Source organism: Pleurodeles waltl, chromosome 11, assembly GCF_031143425.1.
Source record: "Pleurodeles waltl isolate 20211129_DDA chromosome 11, aPleWal1.hap1.20221129, whole genome shotgun sequence".
In the NCBI taxonomy this organism is placed as follows: Eukaryota; Metazoa; Chordata; class Amphibia; order Caudata; family Salamandridae; genus Pleurodeles; species Pleurodeles waltl.
Window position 1 is genome coordinate 904,656,764 of NC_090450.1, and position 20,125 is coordinate 904,676,888.

At 44.0% G+C, this 20,125-nt stretch overlaps 1 protein-coding gene across 11 annotated transcripts in view; it reads left to right on the forward strand.

Annotated features, from left to right (window-relative positions):
• ATXN2 (ataxin 2) overlaps nt 1-20,125 on the forward strand; it is a 1,121,476-nt gene that overhangs the window by 202,757 nt on the left and 898,594 nt on the right. For all 11 annotated transcript variants that reach the window (XM_069214846.1, XM_069214840.1, XM_069214837.1 and 8 more), the window contains exon 6: nt 7,011-7,171. In XM_069214846.1, coding sequence (XP_069070947.1) covers nt 7,011-7,171 — 161 coding nt within the window. The remainder of the gene's footprint in view (nt 1-7,010; nt 7,172-20,125) is intronic.

The window sequence follows — 20,125 nt, forward strand, 5'->3', positions numbered from 1 at the left end:
AAGGAAATCTACTAAAATCAATTTAACAGCAATATCAGCTTACCTCCAAAACAGACCGCATAGTTCTCTGTTTAGAATTCCTGTCCTAAATGCTTTTATGGAAAGCCTTGAGAGAGATTCCACCTAGAGCTCCACCAGCTCCTGCCTGGAATCTTAACATCATACTCAAGGTGTATGGGTCCCCCATTTGAACCCATGCGTTCTTGTGCTCTTCAGTTTCTCTCATGGAAGGTTGCTTTCCTAGTAGAAATTACTTCCTTAAGGAGAGTTAGTGAAATTCAAACATTCACTTTAGAAGAACCTTTTTTTCCAAATTCACAAAAATAAAATAGTACTTAGGACAAACCCAAAATTCTTACCCAAAGGGGTTTCAGCATTTCACTTTAATCAGTCAGTGGAATTGCCAGTCTTCTTATCACAGCCAGATTCAGTTGCTGAAAGAGCTCTACACACTCTTGACGTCAGAAGAGCTCTTATGTATTATATAGATAGAACAAAAGAGTTCAGAAAATCTAAACAACTTTTTTTGGCTTTTCAGCAACCTCATAAGAGTAATTAGATTTCAAAACAGGGATTAGCTCGATGGATAGTAAAGTGTATTCAAACTTGCTATCTTAAAGCTAAAAGACAGCTATTGCTAACTCCTAAAGCACATTCTACTAGAAAGAAAGGCATTCTTAGGAAATATACCAGTGGCAGACATATGCAAAGCAGCCACATGGTCCACACCACACACATTTACTAAACACTACTGTGTGGATGTGTTATCACGGCAACAAGCAAATGTTGATCAAGCAGTGCTTAAAACACTATTTCAAGCTACTCCAACTACTACAGGCTAGCCACCGTTTACTCTAAGATGGGACTGCTTTTCAGTCAATGCAAATTATGTGTATCTGTAGCTACACATGCCATCGAATTGAATATTTCACTTAGCCAGTGGACATCTGTTTGTGGCATGTAGTGCTGCAGATTCACATGCTCCCAGCCTTAGCTGTTGTAGTTCTTTCTTTATGTGAATATGTATGTTCGGTGGCATGTGTAGCTGCAGATACACATGCTATGCACAGCTCCTGCCATCTAGTGTTGGTCTCGGAGTGTTACAAATTGTTTTTCTTCAAAGAAGTCTTTTCGAGTCACGGGACCGAGTGGCTCCTCCTTTTCGGCTCCATTGCGCATGGGCATCGACTCCATCTTAGATTGTTTTCTTTCCGACTGTCTGTCATCAAATTCCTCCATTTGTTGAAATTCTTCCTCAAATCTACGGCTTTCTTTAAGCTGTTTAGAAAGTCCATGTTCCTCAGTATATGAATGTTTGTTTTTTCGGCTCCAAAGCCATTTTTTTCGGTACCGAAATGCCCAGGGTGATAGTAGGCCTCGGTTTGGAAAGCGACTTTCGGGGTCTTGACTAGACCAGTCGGTATCGAATTGTTTCAGAGACTGTGTCTCGACTCTAGTCCGAAGACTTTCATGCGGGTGTGGGCTTTTTCGGTGCCGAAGGTGTTGCTTGGTCACCGATTGATTTTTTTTTTTTTTTTTTCGGGTGGAGCCATGGCCTTCCGGCAGTGGCGTCCCCGAGGCCTTTTGTTTGGTCTGGGTCTGGGTCGGGGCAGGCATACTCATGTGCTGGCCTGCTGTCGGTGGTTGGTCGACGTTGGATTTGTCCGAATCGGATCCTTGAACGGAGATGGCAGTGTGGATCATCTCCTCTTCTTCCGCGTTGAGGTGTTTGGTGCTCTTGGACGCCATCTGTAGCCTTCTCGCCCTTCGATCCCTCAAGGACTTCTTGGAACAAAAGGACCTGCAGACCTCACAAGTATCCTCTCGGTGATCTGGTGACAAACACAGACTACAGACCCGATGTTGATCCGTGTAGGGATACTTTGCGTGGCACCGAGGGCAGAATCGGAAGGGGGTCCGGTCCATGAGGCTTCGACGCTTCTTGCGGTCGGGCCGACCAGGCCCAGGTTGGGCACGGGTGCCCCAAAGGGCAACCGAAGGTGCTGTCATGGTTAGGTAAGCGGCATTCTGGTATTTATAGTTCACTTTTCATCTGTACGCAATCAAGGCATTTCTCCCATTAATTGCTCGCACGTAGTTGATTTGAAAGTCATATATGTTAATAAATCTGGGTATAGGTGAAAAGTGAACTATAAATACCAGAATGCCTCTTACCTAAACATGACAGCAGAATTCTATCAGGAAGGCCTGCAGGAAGGGTTTCACAGAGTTCATATATTGAAGGCACAGAGCTTCTGAAAGACGGATTAAACATGGATGCCGAGACTTCGGAGAAGGTGATTCTACTGATTTTTTTAAATTGAAAATCAAAGACTTTGTGAGTCAGATCGATACGCATGCATGACATCAATTTTGGAAAAGTGCCCTGCTTATTGGCAATTGGAGAAATTCTGTGGATTTCATATGCCGCCAGTTCATGAAGGCGATAACCACTTGAAAAAGAAAAATAATTCGAAACGTGTCGTGGTGCTGGACTGAACTTTAAACCAACATCAAGATTTACCTTATCATTGTGAATAAATGACGAGTCTATTTGCAGTCTCTATATATGTATACACACACACACACAATTCTTCACTCGTTACTTCACCCTCCTGCGGGAACAAAATCTAACAAAGGACTCCATGCGCACTATCACCGAGAGGAGTCACTCGATCTCGTGACTCGAAAAAGCTTCTACGTAGAAAACGAAGAAAAACAATTTGTAACACTCCGAGCCCAACACTAGAAGGCAGACGTATGCAACGAATGTCAATCTGCTGCACTACATGCCACAAACAGATGTCCACTGGGTAAGTGACGTTTTCCATATATATTTATATAATATTTCTTCCTTGCTGCTTCCGTTTTTCCACGATGTCAGCGTACCTACTTTTTTCTTCGCCCTGCTCTGTGTAGATTTAGGGCTTCATCTATTTGCATATGGTTCTTGTCTTTATTCAAGAATGATAGCCTTGCCCTTCCAGGTTAGCCGTTTCCGCCCCTATCCCTTTAGGTTTTCTCCCTCCTTGGCATTCTTTCCCCTTATGTGTAATGTTGGTTATCTTTTGACTGCTATGTTCAGTCATTTCATGTGTAGGATTCGAGTCCTAGCACTGACCTAATCTTTTTTATGACAGCTCCACAAAGGTAGTCAGGTCTCCTCCTTCAGTCAGACACTTAATCCTCTCTAACCACTCATTGTTTTGTTGCTTAAAGCTGTAGCCCACTGGTATAGACACTTGCATTTGACCTTGCAGACTCCTGCAGGTCCAGTGTTTGAATCCCATTCTGGGAGTCGACATCAGCTATACCTTAGACTTCAGGATATTTTATTATTCGTTCCACTTATTGGACTGCTTTCTTTTACACAGGTTATTCCAGGACTCTGCCCCCTTTTTCCATGGGCCCTGTCTTTAAACTACCTTTTTTTGTTTGCTGGACTTATTATTGCCATTATCTTGGCCTTTCTATGGTTGGTGTATTTTTCTGTGGCGATTTTACAACAGGTGTTAACCTTGTTTTATATACCGCAAGGTTTCTGTGGTTTCCTGTCAGCAGGTTTTTCTGCCAGCCTCTTTTAGGTTTTTAGTCTGCTAGCTTTGGTTTTTCTGCATGATAGACTTTTTCTCCCTTGAGGGGTCCAAGTTCCTCTCTCCCCTCTTTTGTTTTTGTACTGTATTGCTGTTGATTAGCTTTTTCTTTCTATATTTCCATATATCGTTTGTGTGGATATATATATATATATATATATATGTATATATGTATATATAGATATATATATATATATATATATATATATAGATATATATTCTTACGTCTACGTCTCTATATTTATATCTACATATGTGTCTTGCTTGGCTCTGTACATATTGATAGATACATTTGCACAAACACATCCATGTCATTACATCTATATGTGTACATGTGGGTGTTTCGGAAAAAATCTATTCAGGTCTCCTCATTTCTCCATCACATGCTGTGCATATGTTAGGCCTTTTGTGACCCTGTCAATCGTTCTGTGTGTATTACAGTCCTGTTGCACTTCTCTATAGGTTCTCCTTTTGTGTTCCTCGAGGTGTGCACTCTTTCTAGTTACTCTACCTACCAGCGTTGTGATTACTGCTTCATGCAGGCTTTGCCTACGCATCCTAGTAGAGGCAGCTTGCATGCGTCGCTCCTCTTCTTTTCATGTCCTCTGTGGATCCTCCTTGTTAGATGTTCCATCACACTTATCTCAGTGACTGTTGCGGTGAACTGTTGCAGTGATATGGCACGTTAGTCCTCAGCTCTTTATCGTTACTGCTCCTCCTTAGGGCTAAACATGTTAATTTTCCTGTTGCTTGTTGTCTACTGACAGCTTCTTTTTTCATTGCCATGTGCTCCGCTCCTCATGGCATTTCATGTCTTCTTAACATGATCTGTAAGTCTTCCACTACTGTTGAGATGAATGTTCTTTCTCACCTTTGTGTCTCTGGTGTCTGGTCTACTCCACCTTCAGTTAGACAGGTTGCTTATATGTGAGACTTGGGTAGAATAGTTCTTGGACCCACCTCCTGAGTTTATATTGCTTTGGTATCTAACTCTAAGGTAAGGTATCTGCAGCTAGTTGTCTTTATCAGATGAACAAGTTACTTACCTTTGGTAACGCCTTATCTGGTAGAGACATAGACTATTTTATCTTACCTCAGTATTCCTTTCTTTGTATTATCTCGCCTTGTATTTCGATTTAGTAGGTGTAATTTAAATTTACATCTCTCTCTTGTGGCACCCTGTTCCACTGCCTGTTTCTATAGTGGTTCCGATTTGTTGCGAGGATTCTAGTCACAGAAGAAGCTAACATCTGCATGTCGGAGGAGGGATTATATGGGCTCCATCGACGTCATGTCCGGTGGATGTCGTCGATACGGAATTGCACCGCACTCTCTACCGTCATGCAGAGATGCTGTTGAAAAGTTTTTCCAAATCCAGTCTGGTGCTTTGGGAGAATTCTAAGGTAAGGAATTTGCGGCTAGTCTTTCTCTACCAGATAAGGCTTTACAGAAGGTAAGTAACTTGTTCTTCAAGGAAGCCTGGTCATTGTCTAAAATTATGGATTTGAATGATGCTGTTCTCCAAGTTCATTAGCTTAGTGAAGGGCCAAAAGAGGTAAAACGGTTTATGATGGTTGCGCTGTAAATATTACTAGGCTGTTCTTTAGGTCTCTTTTATATTTGTTTACAAGCATCTAACCTAAGTGAAGCTGTCAACTTCCCTTAAACCGTCAAGCTCAAACATTTCTTTTTGAGATGGCTCCTCACCTCATTGAGCAGTGCTTATTAGAGTCTTTCTGATGGTAGCTGGCCATTAAAGGAGCATATTCTTGAAAATAGCACTTTATCATGATCCGATATATTGGCCATGTGGACTATGTTTTGTAAAATCTCTCAGTGACATATTCTTGGTTGTATGCGTGGAAATTGTGTTCTCAGCAAATGCCTTTTAAAGGTATTGGAGACAATTGTTTCTTGGGCCAAGTAAGGTTGTTAAAAATTGCAATTAATACCGGGCGCTATAACGACTGCGCCCTTCATTTTGATGTGTATTTAATACCTCTCTGGGGCAGTAGTTGTAAATTAATAACTACAGGTGCCCTTTAATGTAACCTAAATTATGCCTTTCTTAAGCATTGTAATTGATTTTTCATATGTTACCTCGCCACACTTTGAAAAATGTTTGTATGCCAGCACTTACGTCTCATTGGGTGTACATATGCACAATTCAGAGGCATGGCTACTTTCATCACTTCCCACTCTAGGAAAAGTCATATATCTGACTTGGATTTTAACATTTTGTGTGGCAGAATTGCTGTCCGAATCTGGAAAAACATATTTCAGTTCAGGAAAACTGACATTTTTTGATTGAAAACAACTCTCAACAATTAAACACAGTGGGAAAAGTGCCATAATAAAACCTTTCCTGTTAAATGGCAACGTTTTGGCTGCTTTAAATTGATAGCAGTGAAAACCTTTGAAATTGGCTAGCTATGGTTTTAGACTGCATCATAGCCAATCACACCCACATTCAAACTTGAAAGAAATGAAGCATAGATTTGGGTTGCTTTAGGGTCTAGGTTGTGGCAATAACTGGCCAATTTTAGAGGTTTTTTAGTATTCAAATGTCACCGGTCCATAAGATTTTGGTGTGTGCACTTTTTGTGGTGTAAGGCAGAAACTTTACCTTGGCAATGTGGAGAAAAGGAATCTAGCCTTCCTCTTTTATTCAGACTTTGGTCCCACCCTTTTATACTAAAGGTCATCTCTTTGTTTTCTCCCTTTGTCTTGAGTTATGCTGTGGTCTTTTTTGACACTAACTCCTTATTCTTTCTCTGACCTGTTAGCCGTACCTGGAGATGTTTTTAATGCATGTTTTTATCACTTACCCTCATTTCAGGCTATCCTTAAAGCCTTGTTTCAAAGCACATGCCTAGGGCTATAATGCCACTCTTCCAGTGAGCCGGAGCCATAGAACTCAGTCTGTAACCATCCCGCCACAGGTCTGGGCCAAAGGAAAGACAGTGGCTGTGGATAATAGCTGAGAACTGCTTTATCAATAGAAGATTAGTTTGGCAATCTTGAAACACAATTTTGCAAGGCAGATGGCTGACCTAGTAAACATAAAAATAGTATACAACATTTCACACACCTGGGTTGTTCCTGCAGGTTGGAGGTACAGATCTATGGCTTGCTCTGTTTAAGTGTGTTTATTGTAATCAGTCATCATTAGCATTGAGCGATCAACATAGTAGGAAAATGTGATATAAATCATTTCTATCTTATTCTGTAGAGGCAGCTAGTTCCTCCCCCCTTAGACTGCTAAACCCTTACAACCCATTTCAGTACATAACCTCGGTGTTTTACAAATTTAAAGATGACTTTCGTGCATTCTGATTAGTTTGTAGTTCTTGGAAAGTTTTTGTATTAGTTCACTGTAAAATAGAATATTTAATGAAACTCAATTGTATTTTCCAGATGCTTTTACGGATTCTGCGATCAGCTCTAAAGTTAATGGAGAACACAAGGAAAAGGACCTGGAGCCTTGGGATGGAGGCGAAAGTACCACTGTCACCACCTCCAATAGTAGCACTACCATTAGCACACCTGATGACCTTGATGGTTTAGATACAGATGTTGTAAGTTAAATCTGAATTTATTTTAGGCTCTCACACACACTATTGCAAAGTAGTCTTTTTCATTGACTTGAACATAAATTTATTTTTTCTTTCATTTTTTTCCCTTTTGGGTAGCGTGTTTTCATATGCATCATAGTCCTTTTAATTATATATAAGATGTGGGTTTTCTGATTAACAGCACGTGGAATGGCAGTTCGTAAACCCAAAGGAATTGGTGAAGGCCCACAGTCCACCTGCTATTGTTTTCAAAGCAAACCGAAACCTTAAAATACATGCTGTCATGAAAGGAGCTACAGTACCTTTTTGTGCTGCAAGGAATATATGGACTTACAGGGTCTACTGGCAGATGCCAGTCAGCACAGATTCCAAGGGCCCTAAAATTAAAAAGTAACCCAGACTTGGAAGTGTTTATTCTTTGAGAGATAATTCAAGGTTTAGCCAAAATGTAGCCAGTAAGTGAAAGCCTTCTTGGCGTGAAAAAAAAAAAAAATGTTACTACAGACAGACCACTTTTATGACGGAGATCATAAAAAATATATGTTTGGTTGCCAATATGATGCAATGTACATGGCATTGTTGATAGTATTTTTATTTCACACCTTTACTGTTAGAATGCCCAATTTTCCTGTGCCGTTAGTACCATGGATTGGGAACTTACATTTGCGTACTGCCTAATCAATATTATAATTACTAATAGGGAAACACATTTTGTTATTGTGAATGAAGGTGTCAGTTTGGATGATGGTCTAACTAAGATGCTACACGACGAGGGCTTGCATTCACCTGTCCGCTAGAAACCTGATTCAAATAGTAATTTCTTCAGAGAGCTAGAAGATATTATAGATGCATTCAAGAGCCACAACATCGGCAAGATGATATAGTTCCTGTATCAAAGTTTTAAAGACCTTCATGAGAACCACTAGTTTACAATAATTTGAAATCCATGGTGAGTGAACAGAACATTGCATTCTTCAAGTAATGCTTGCCTGACCATGGAGCGTCTGCTTTTGCATAGTCTGTATTTGAGAGTAAAGTCTAAGCCGTTAAATGGATAGATTGTTAAACTCTGAACATAAATACATGCGTGCATATAGTTTGTTGTGAGAGCTAATTACGGTGGAAGATGTCCATTAATAAGTTGAGCTCATACACAAGCTGAGCCCTAGACACTTGTGTCAGAAAGCTGAATTGCTACTTGTCTTCTTTTGAAATGATGCATATTACCCAAAGACTATAATGTAGTGTTCTTTCACTAGGTTGACTCTTTCACTAGGTAGACTCTTTCACTGGGTTGGCTCATGCGAGGATCTGAAATCTGAGCCCTTCATGCAGAATTAGCTTGGGGCCCCTATAAATCTTTTCTGACTCTGAATCTCATTCTGAACAAACTGACTGGTTTGTCTCTGGGCCCGATGGATAATAGTAAGGAAGGGAAAAGAACCTCTGCAGAGGAGAAGTAAGCAGAGATCATCAGAATAACCTGCTTGAAGACCCCCAACTAGGGCTGAAATGGTCCTATGTTGCTTGTGTTCTGGTTCAGAGAGGGCCTGGCAGTTCGGGCTAGACTGTCCCCATGAGGAACAGGATCAAGACGGATTTGCATATGACTGGGTCCAAACTGAGGTGACATAGTGGACAAAAAAAGATGGATTGGGATGCGACCTGAGTGATTGCCAGTGGCTGAGATTGATTGAAGCATCCTATCCATCACCTTGTTTTTGTATTTGCCACCCTTCTAGGAGAGTAAGCACTCTTATCTAGGCCTTATCCCCTCCCTTCCTCTTTACCCACTCCTGCTTTACACCCTCAGTTGAGATGTCTCAGTATAATCTGAGAAAAGTGAGTAGAAATTGTTTTTCCTTAACACTCTTTCCACACTGCAGGCTGTGTGGATTGCAGATAGTCTCCGTGCTTTGGTTTGATGAGTTCTTTTTATGTGGTGCTACCTGCAGTGTGGCATATTGTTTATTAATGCATTTGCCTTTATTTCTGTACTTGTTTATTGTAAGGAAATGCCTCCTTTGCATGGTTACCCCCTGACTTTTTGCCTTTGCTGATGTTAAGTTATGATTTGAAAGTGTGCTGAGGCCTGCTAATCAGGCCCCAGCACCAGTGTTCTTTCCCTAACCTGTACTTTTGTTTCCACAATTGGCACACCCTGGCATCCAGGTAAGTCCCTTGTAACTGGTACCCCTGGTACCAAGGGCCCTGATGCCAAGGAAGGTCTCTAAGGGCTGCAGCATGTCTTATGCCACCCTGGGGAACCCTCACTCAGCACAGACACACTGCTTGCCACCTGGTGTGTGCTAGTGGGGATAAAAACACTAAGTTGACATGGCACTCCCCTCAGGGTGCCATGCCAACCTCACACTGCCTACAGGTATAGATAAGTCACCCCTCTAGCAGGCCTTACAGCCCTAAGGCAGGGTGCACTATACTATAGGTGAGGGCATAAGTGCATGAGCACTATGCCCCTACAGTGCCTAAGCAAAACCTTAGACATTGTAAGTGCAGGGTAGCCATAAGAGTATATGGTCTGGGAGTCTGTCATGCACGAACTCCACAGCACCATAATGGCTACACTGACAACTGTGAAGTTTGGTATCAAACTTCTCAGCACAATAAATGCACACTGATGCCAGTGTACATTTTATTGTAACATACACCCCAGAGGGCACCTTAGAGGTGCCCCCTGAAACCTTAACCGACTACCCGTGTAGGCTGATTGGTTTTAGCAGCCTGCCACACACCAGACATGTTGCTGGCCACATGGGGAGAGTGCCTTTGTCACTCTGTGGCTAGTAACAAAGCCTGTACTGGGTGGAGATGCTTATCACCTCCCCCTGTAGGAACTGTAACACCTGGCGGTGAGCCTCAAAGGCTCACCCCCTTTGTTACAGCACCCCAGGGCACTCCAGCTAGTGGGGTTGCCTGCCCCCTCCGGCCACGGCCCCACTTTTGGCGGCAAGGCCGGAGGAGATAATGAGAAAAACAAGGAGGAGTCACTGGCCAGTCAGGACAGCCCCTAAGGTGTCCTGAGCTGAGGTGACTCTGACTTTTAGAAATCCTCCATCTTACAGATGGAGGATTCCCCCAATAGGGATAGGAATGTGCCCCCTCTCCCCTCAGGGACGAGTCACAAATGGGGTGTAGCCACCCTCAGGGCTAGTAGCCATTGGCTACTAACCCCCATACCTAAACACACCCTTAAATTTAGTATTTAAGGGCTCCCCGGAAACTAGATTCCTGCAACCTAAGAAGAAGAGGTCTGCTGAACTGAAAAACCTGCAGAGAAGACGGAGACACCAACTGCTTTGGCCCCAGCTCTACCGGCCTGTCTCCCCACTTCTAAAGACACTGCTCCAGCGACGCGTTCCCAGGGTCCAGCAACCTCTGAAGGCTCAGAGGACTACCCTGCATCTAGAAGGACCAAGAACTCCTGAGGACAGCGGCTCTGTTCCCCAAAGTCTGCAACTTTGCAACAATGAAGCAACTTTGAAACAACACACGTTTCCCGCCGGAAGCGTGAGACTTTGCACTCTGCACCCGACGCCCCCGGCTCGAGAACAAACACCACAGGGAGGACTCCCCGGCGACTACCCCCCTGAGCCCCCACAGCGACGCCTGCAGAGGGAATCCCAAGGCTCCCCCTGACCGCGACTGCCTGCTTCAAAGACCCGACGCCTGGTGAAGACACGGCACCCGCAGCCCCCAGGACCTGAAGGATCCGACCTCCAGTGCAGGAGCAACCCCCAGGTGGCCCACTCCCTTGCCCAGGTGGTGGCTACCCCCGAGGAGCCACCCCCCCTTGCCTGCCTGCATCGCTGAAGAGACCCCTTGGTCTCCCATTGAAACCTATTGCAAACCCGACGCCTGTTTGCACACTGCACCCGGCCACCCCCGTGCCACTGAGGGTGTACTTTCTGTGTGGACTTGTGTCCCCCCCAGTGCCCTACAAAACCCCCCTGGTCTGCCCTCCGAAGACGCGGGTATGTACCTGCTGGTAGACTGGAACCGGGGCACCCCCTTCTCCATTGAATCCTATGCGTTTTGGGCACCACTTTGACCTTTGCACCTGACTGGCCCTGAGCTGCTGGTGTGGTAACTCTGGGGTTGCCCTGAACCCCCAACGGTGGGCTACCTTGGACCCAATTTTGAACCCCGTAGGTGGTTTACTTACCTGCAAAAACTAACAAACACTTACCTCCCCCAGGAACTGTTGAAAATTGCACTGTCTACTTTTAAAATAGCTATATGTCATTTGTGTGAAAACTGTATATGCTATTTTGCTAATTCAAAGTTCCTAAGTGAAGTACCTTTCATTTAAAGTATTGTTTGTAAATCTTGAACCTGTGGTTCTTAAAATAAACTAAGAAAATATATTTTTCTATATAAAAACCTATTGGCCTGGAATTGTCTTTGAGTGTGTGTTCCTCATTTATTGCCTGTGTGTGTACAACAAATGCTTAACACTTCCCTCTGATAAGCCTACTGCTCGACCACACTACCACAAAATAGAGCATTAGAATTATCTCTTTTTGCCACTATCTTACCTCTAAGGGGAACTCTTGGACTCCGTGCATGCTATTTCTTATTTTGAAATAGTACATACAGAGCCAACTTCCTACATTTATTCTTAATAATTTGTTCAGAGTACATTTTGTTCTGGCCACTGCCAGTCTTTTCCAAGTCCACCTATGACAAGGCACTTCGTATGAAAGTTATTTATTAGTTAATAAAAACCATAAAAAGCTCCAAAGGGGAAGAAAAGTCTGTTGGATTGTGCACAATATAGTAGTGAGTATTAACCTTAATGTATTCTCTAAGACAGGGCAGCGTGCAAACATTTAACAGAATGTGCAAACATCAGTCATAGGTTTAAACAAATTAGAAATAAAAAATAACTGACTTAACAGTCACAGTTTACAACATTTAAAATCAGACATTGATATTGATATAGTTCATTGCAATGCAGCCCGGTTATCAGTGTTAGAATGTTCACTTGCCAGAGCGGTGTACACAATTGCGCGAAGATGAAACTAACATGCCAAAACTTCGACGTCCCACGCAATCACCCATTCTTCATGTTCAGTTCACCTCATTTTGACAATATTGAGACCTTCACTTACAGTACGTTGTGCAAAATTAGTCAAAAGGTGCATATTATCTACTCTTCATAGGGAATATTTATCAGGGCAAGTATTAATTAGCTGAGTTAACCCTTGTCAAAATGTTCAGGTACTAGCCAAGCTAATTCTGCAATTTAAGAAAATTGTGCAAAAGATCCAAAGCTTAATCCTAAGAAAACCTGAAAATAAAACAACAATCTTGATATCTTGATTTTGACAACAATCTGGGCTAACTGCTAGCTAAAGTGACAAGTGTTTTAAAGCTTTCCAGAAACTGTACCAGCTTAATACTCAATATTATGTTCCTTGGGTCGAATGACTCAATAAGGGCTGGTCTACAGAATCTGATCCCCAGTGTATTGAATTCTTTTTTCAGCATATTTTTTCCCTGGTTGGCCAGGGCTGGGCATATACAGATAACATGCAGCAATGTTTCATCGACCTGGTGGCATAGGTGGCATTTCTGATTTCCTCTTTGGACGTCAAGGGACTGCCTTACTATTGAGAATTCCAGCCTACCTTGAGCAGGTGATGCCGACCTAGGTAACTGAAAGGCTTGCTTATATGATCTTATCATTAATTTAATCAGGAGAACTCTCTCAGCCCCAATCATTATTTCTGCTCCAAACAGAAGAGTAGGTAATGGTTTTGCCCGCATAACCGATGCTAGCGGCTTAAGAATATGCTCTTGAATAGTTCTTGCTAGTGTTCCATAGGCATGATTGAGGGCCTGAGCTTTTTCCTTTATTGCTTCCATTTGGGGCGCATATGCGCCTCTTGAGTGTATCTTGACCCCTAGGTAAGTATACGTGGCAGTTCCATCGATTAGCTTCCCATTTAAGTGCCATTTATGCTGGTTAGAAACTCAGTGGTTAAGGACAACCACTTTCGTTTTATTACGGTTTATTTCCACTTCACTGCTCTTTGCATACATCCCTAGACAATTCAGCAGTCTTTGTAGGCCTATTCTGGTATTACTGAGCAACAGCAGGTCATCTGCAAACAGCATATTGGAAAGTTGCTGACCACCATGTCTAGGTGCATTGGCTAGCTGACCATTCAATCCGAGGAGAGGTCTGCAATGTATAGATCATAGAGAAGTGGTGCTAAAACACATCTTTGTTTTAGACCAACTGTTGTTTTGACTTCCCTGCAAAGGTGAGTACCCTCCCTGAGCCTAATCTTGACCCACGTGTCAGAATAGTGTAGTCTGATGGCAATACTGCATTGCTGCAGTTTTGCCTAGAGTCTACCGCGGGGATCACAGTCAAAAGCTGCTTTAAAGTCCACAAAACACATGAAAAGTGGGGTCCCGGTGGCCTTATCTCTGTTGAGAATCAGGCCCAACGCCAAGACATTTGTTAGGGTGCTTTGATTCTTAATGAAGTTTGGTTAACGGGTAATCTGCCATTGTCTGCAGCCCATGACTTTAGATCTTGAAAAAGGCGCATTGAGAACTACTTAAGGTCCACATCCAGAAGTGCAATAAAGCGATAGTTATTTAAAGAGGTGGCAATACCTTCTTTATAAATGGGTGGACTATTGACCCTTTCCAGCTAGCTGGGATGATCCCGGTTGCCAAGATATGATTAAACATTGCTGTAAGGAAGATTGCCCATCTTGATGTTGAATGTTTAAGCAGTGCTTATGGTAACCCATTGGGACCTGGTGTGCAGTCAGTTCCTGATTTATCATTGATCTTAATAATTTCTGAGCGTGTGAATGCTGGGGGATCCTGTGCCTCAGAGGTCCAAATGCCTCTCTCCCATTGCATGGGCATGATTATTTCCTGGGTGTTTTCTTTGACGTAAGATGTGAGATGACCGATCCAAGCTTCCTCACTTATATTTGCATTATGGGCAGCTCTTGAGCCTTTTTCAATGTTACTTATGAGCTTCAAAAAGCGTTTTGAGTCGGCTGCGCTTGTTGCATGCAGCAGTTTGGCCCATAATGTTTCTGATTTTTAACAGACCATAGCTCCTTTTTTAATAGTTTCCTCTCTTCATGGAGACTTTATAGTAACATTTCACCCTCTGGGTATTTGTGTAATAGGCTTAGCAGCCTACTCACTAGAGATTTTCTCATATGCACTGATCGAGGCATAGATAAATTCCATTGTGGTGCCCCAGACGGGCTCCCTTGTTTACTTCCTTGAAAGAGGCTTGGTTTATTAATTCTGCAGTGAAGTGCTGGGTTTGCATTTCCTGCTGCCTCCTCCACCTTGGCCATGACTGAACCAGAGCTCCACTTCAAATGCTTTAGATTTTCAATGCCAGTCCTCCCCTCCCCCCCCCTCCCCCCCTCCCCCCCTCCCCCTGAGCACTGCTCCTGCTCCCTGCTTGTGCATAATTGTCTGAACCATAATTATCTGCGGCTGATAGTCACTCTCCTCATGATCTGACACTCAGTAGTCACTTACTTGCTTAAACAATGAAAAATCCTACCAACGTAAAGTTTAAATACGGCACTGATTCACATGAGGCTTTTGTCCATGCTGCAGGGATATCTCCTAGCTTCCGACCATTCAAGGTAAACAGGCCAGTTAGCTCACACGCTTTTATTAACTCCTCTCCAGTCTTGTCTTTCCTAGCGAAAGGTGGCATTCTTTGACATGGAACAAACCCAGCTATTTCTACATGCTCTTCGTTCAGACAATAGAATAAGTTAAGATTGAGTACGCCTGAAACTAGCCAGCCTGCCAGCCAGATTGAAGTTTTAAGTGAAGCAGGTGTGCAGGAAGTTTATCTGCTGCTGTGGCCTTCCTTTTTGGGCTGATGTATACATTTATAAGAATAAGGGGCTCTTTGCCCAGCCATCCAGATGGACAGACAAGAAGGGCTGTTCATCCATATGGAGTTCTGAGATCATAATGGAGAGATTGATATTGATATTGATATAAATCGCCAGGCCACCTTTTGTCCCTCCGAATATTCTGGTTTTCTCTGCCAGTCTGTTAAAATCTTTAAACCTAATAAGGGGTATGCTTGTTTGCGTCCATTACTCTTGGATCATTATTATAGCAAATGCTCCTAGAAACAGAGTGAAAGCTGGGTCTTCCATTTTTGCCTGGAGGTCCCCTATATTTCAGGAGCAAATACTCAGCCCCCCTCCCCAACTTGGTTGCGATCGGTTGAGTTGTTATTCAATTCTTATGGGTTGGTCCTTGTGATAGCACTGTGGGCAACCAGTTTCAGTTGTCTTGAGGGTCACATTTTGGTATGATTTTCCTTCGCTGCTCTTCTCTCGAAAATTGTACTGTCATATTGGACTGACTTACAACTTCTTTATTGGCTTCCCCGGCGTTGAATCTCCCATTTGTCCCTCGCAGGACGGACCAGGGTAGGTCTGACTTCTTGTCAGAACAAAGCTCCTCTAATAACAGGGATGGAGAGCTGTCCCCTTGATAGGTTATGTCAATACCTCATGCCTTTGGAAGCTTTTTCTGTACTGGGACCTTTGGTGGGAAGGTCTGAAGCTAAAAACATGACTAGAGTTGGGTCTGAGTACGGTCTTTCTCTTGCTTGCAAAAACCTCATATCCAGGATATCTTCAGAGGTCACATGATTTAGGCCGGTAGGGGCCTTTATTAATTTTGAGATGCTTATGCGGTTAAGTACATCCTGAGGACCCCTAGACTTGAATTCACAAATCTAAATTAGCTGGCTCCTCTGGTCCAGGTTGGTCAAAATTTGATGGTTGTCTGCGTTCAATTTTTACTGAGCCTTATGCATTCCCTTTGATACAGTGGGGCTAATACACATTTTGGTGCGGTCCCTTCCTACTGAGGTGCTCCAGGTTGTTATTCCTAGTCGCCCACTGGTGGAGCCTCTGCTTGCTTATGGGGCCCCTTATCTTTCGAGCCAGGTTCTTCTGACAACGTGAGGACATGTTTTGCTTCCATATGCATTTGCTCCACGTCAAATAATTGGGACCTTACTGTTGGTGTAGCTTCTGGATCAGGCATGTTGATCGCCCCTTCCAGGACGAGTTGCTTGGGACTGTCACCGGACTTTTGCTCTAACTTTGGATCCTTGCCTTCCTCTGTTGCTGCTTTGGTTACTTTTGCTACACATGCATAGCTGAGGCGGGCATTGTTCCTGCCCTTTCTTGCACACTTCCGCTTCTTCTTAGTCATACACGGGGGGAAGTGCATTTCGATTTCTATTGATTTTGATAAATGATCCTGGGTCTCTTGCACCTCAGAGGCGCTTCCTTGCTTTTCTTTTAAACCTGCCCATTTGCCAACTTCCTCTGTGGGATCTGTTGTTCCAACCAGGATCTCTAGCTCCGTTGGATAACTGCGCTCCAATCGAGTTGCAAGTGGAATTGCTGATGACTATTTGGGCTGGGTGCCCCCTCTCTTATGGGGCGGGTTCAAGCTTCCCCTAGTATTCCTTCCAGAATTGCTGGCAGTTGAACTAGTCTGTCAATTACCTCCTTCCATAAGCAGATGGTAAAATCATTGAGCTGGTTTGTTTGAGCTTTTGTTATTAAGGAGTTCGACTTTTCATGTTTGCCATCAATTCCAGAGATAAAAACGGACCGAGTATTTAGCAAATCCACCTGAATGTCCATTTTATTTGCGTGGTGTCTGAGGGCCAATACTGTTGCTTGCATTCAATTCAAAATTGCAACCCGCTTGTTGGTCAGGCTCTTTGCAGCTTGCGGGTCCATGGAGGGATCATCTACATTCCCCGTAGATTGGGTTGTTTGATCGCCAGCAATAACTGCCCTGTTGCCTTCTTCTGACTTGAACATGCCCCCTGTGTCAGACCCCCTACTTTTGTCAGGCAATCATGTGTGGACGAGCTCCGGCACAATATTACTTGCTCTAAAAACAGGAGAGGAATAAAGCCTAGTCTTCAGACTCTTAACAGCTAATTGTTTTTGCCACTGGTGACCGCATCATCATCTGACTTATACAGATTGTGCTGCTGTGTGAGACTTTTGTTCCAGCATTCCTAGGCTTGATAAGTTCCTGTTCCGCGGATGCTCAAGTTAATGCCCCTGTCACCGCTAAGGTTACAGCCTCTTGATTCACCTCCGGGGGGACGGCTACGATGGACCCACTACACAGGTGCTTATCTTTTGTAATCATAAGTTCGATGGCATGTGTAGCTGCAGATACACATGCTGTGCACATCCCGCCATCTAGTGTTGGGCTCGGAGTGTTACAAGTTGTTTTTCTTCGAAGAAGTCTTTTCAAGTCACGAGATCGAGGGACTCCTCCCATTTCGGCTCCATTGCGCATGGGCGTCGACTCCATCTTAGATTGTTTTTTTTCCGCCATCGGGTTCGGACGTGTTCCTTTTCGCTCTGTGTTTCGGGTCGGAAAGTTAGTTAGAAACTCGGAAAAATCATTGGTATTGTTTGCGTTCGGTATCGGGTTAGTTATAACAGAACGACACCGATTTTTGAAGAGCTCCGGTGGCCCTTCGGGGTTTTTTCGATCCCCCGTCGGGGCCTGGTCGGCCCGGCCACGTGTCTCTTCAAGGCTGATGGAACGGACCCCATTCCGCATCTGCCCAAAATGTCATAACAAGTATCCGTATACAGATCAGCATCTGGTCTGTAACTTGTGTTTGTCTCCAGAGCACAAGGAAGATACTTGTGAAGCCTGTCGAGCGTTTCGGTCCAGAAAGACATTAAGGGACCGAAGAGCGAGAAGACTGCAGATGGCGTCGGCGCCAACAGGACAAGGGCGTTTCGAGGAGGAAGAAGAAACTTTCTCCTTCAAGGAGTCGGACTCGGATGAGCTCGATCCACAAGAAACGCCGAAAACCGTGAGTAAGACGTCGAAACATAAAACTCACGAAAAGACCACGAAAGCCCAGGTGACGCCATCCGCCAACAGGCCATGGCTTAACCCGAAAAATAGGTGACCGATCATCGGCACCGAAAAAGGGCACGCTGGTGTCGAAGTCATCCGACTCCGGTCGAGATACCGCCACTCAACAATCTCGGGCCCGAGACAGCAGCACCGAGCAAGTTCGGCACCGAGACAGCGGAACCGAAATAAGTCGGCACCGAGAGACCACGACGCCAAAAATAAAAAAGGTTTCGTCGGAACCGAAAAAAGCAGCCGAAAAGGTTTCGATACCGAAACATCCGGCCTCTGAACCGAAATAAAGTTCCTACACAGAGGAACAAGGACTGTCCTCACAAATGAAAACACACAGATTTGGACAGGAACTAGAGACAATGGAGCCAGACTACACCCAAAGAAGGCTCCACATCCAAAAAGAAACGGGGAAGATCAGCACTCTCCCTCCTATTAGAATGAAACGCAAACTTGCCTTCCAGGAGAAAGACAAGCAGCCACAGGCAAAGGTGGCTAAACAAGTAAGCCCGCCACCGTCCCCACAACGCTCTCCGCAACCATCACCAATAGCCACTCCACCAATGATGCAATCCCCGACTCATACAGGGATGAGTCAGGACGATCCAGACGCGTGGGATCTTTATGATGCGCCAGTGTCAGATAATAGTCCTGACTGTTATCCAGCTAGACCGTCACCACCAGAAGATAGTACAGCTTACGCGCAGGTGGTGTCTAGGGCAGTGGCGTTTCATAATGTCAGCCTACATTCAGAGCCAATCGAAGACAACTTTCTATTCAATTCACTGTCGTCCACACACAGCCAGTACCAGAGTCTCCCCATGCTACCTGGAATGTTAAAGCACTCCAAACAAGTGTTTGAGGAGCCTGTAAAAGGAAGGGCCATTAATCCAAGAGTGGAGAAAAAATATAAACCGCCACCAACTGACCCCGTGTACATCACACAACAACTAACACCGGACTCAGTAGTTGTAGGGGCAGCTCGCAAGAGGGCTAACTCACACACTTCAGGAGATGCACCACCTCCAGATAAAGAGAGTCGTAATTTCGACGCGGCAGGAAAAAGAGTGGTGGCACAGGCAGCAAACCAGTGGCGTATTGCAAACTCACAGGCTTTGTTGGCCAGATACGATAGAGCTCATTGGGACGAAATGCAACACTTTATAGAACATTTGCCCAAGGAGTTCCAAAAGAGAGCACAGCAAGTAGTGGAAGAAGGACAGAGTATCTCAAACAATCAGATACGGTCAGCAATAGATGCAGCAGATACAGCTGCTAGAACTGTAAACACAGCAGTGACAATAAGGAGACATGCATGGCTGCGTACATCAGGATTCAAGCCGGAAATACAGCAAGCCGTGTTGAATATGCCATTTAACGGACAGCAGTTGCTTGGGCTGGAGGTGGACACTGCCATCGAAAAGCTTAAAAAAGACACAGATACGGCCAAAGCCATGGGCGCACTCTACTCCCCACAGAGCAGAGGCACATTTCGAAAGACACAGTTTTGAGGGGGGTTTCGAGGACAAAGCACAGAACCCACAACCTCACAAACAAGGCCCACTTATCAAAGCCAATATCAGCTGGGAAGTTTTCGGGGACAATATAGAGGGGGACAGTTCCAAAAAAGTAGAGGAAAATTCCAAAGTCCCAAAACTCCACAAAGCAAGCAGTGATTTACACGTCACAAATCCCCAACATATAACACCTGTGGGGGGGAGACTAACCAAGTTCTACAAACAATGGGAGGAGATAGCAACAGATACTTGGGTCTTAGCAATTATCCAGTATGGTTATTGCATAGAATTTCTCAATTTCCCACCAAATGTCCCACCGAAAACACACAATATGTCAAAGCAACACATGGATCTTCTACAAATAGAGGTCCAAGCGTTGTTACAAAAGCAAGCAATATAATTAGTACCAATTAATCAGAAAGGAACAGGAGTTTACTCTCTGTACTTTCTCATACCCAAAAAGGACAAA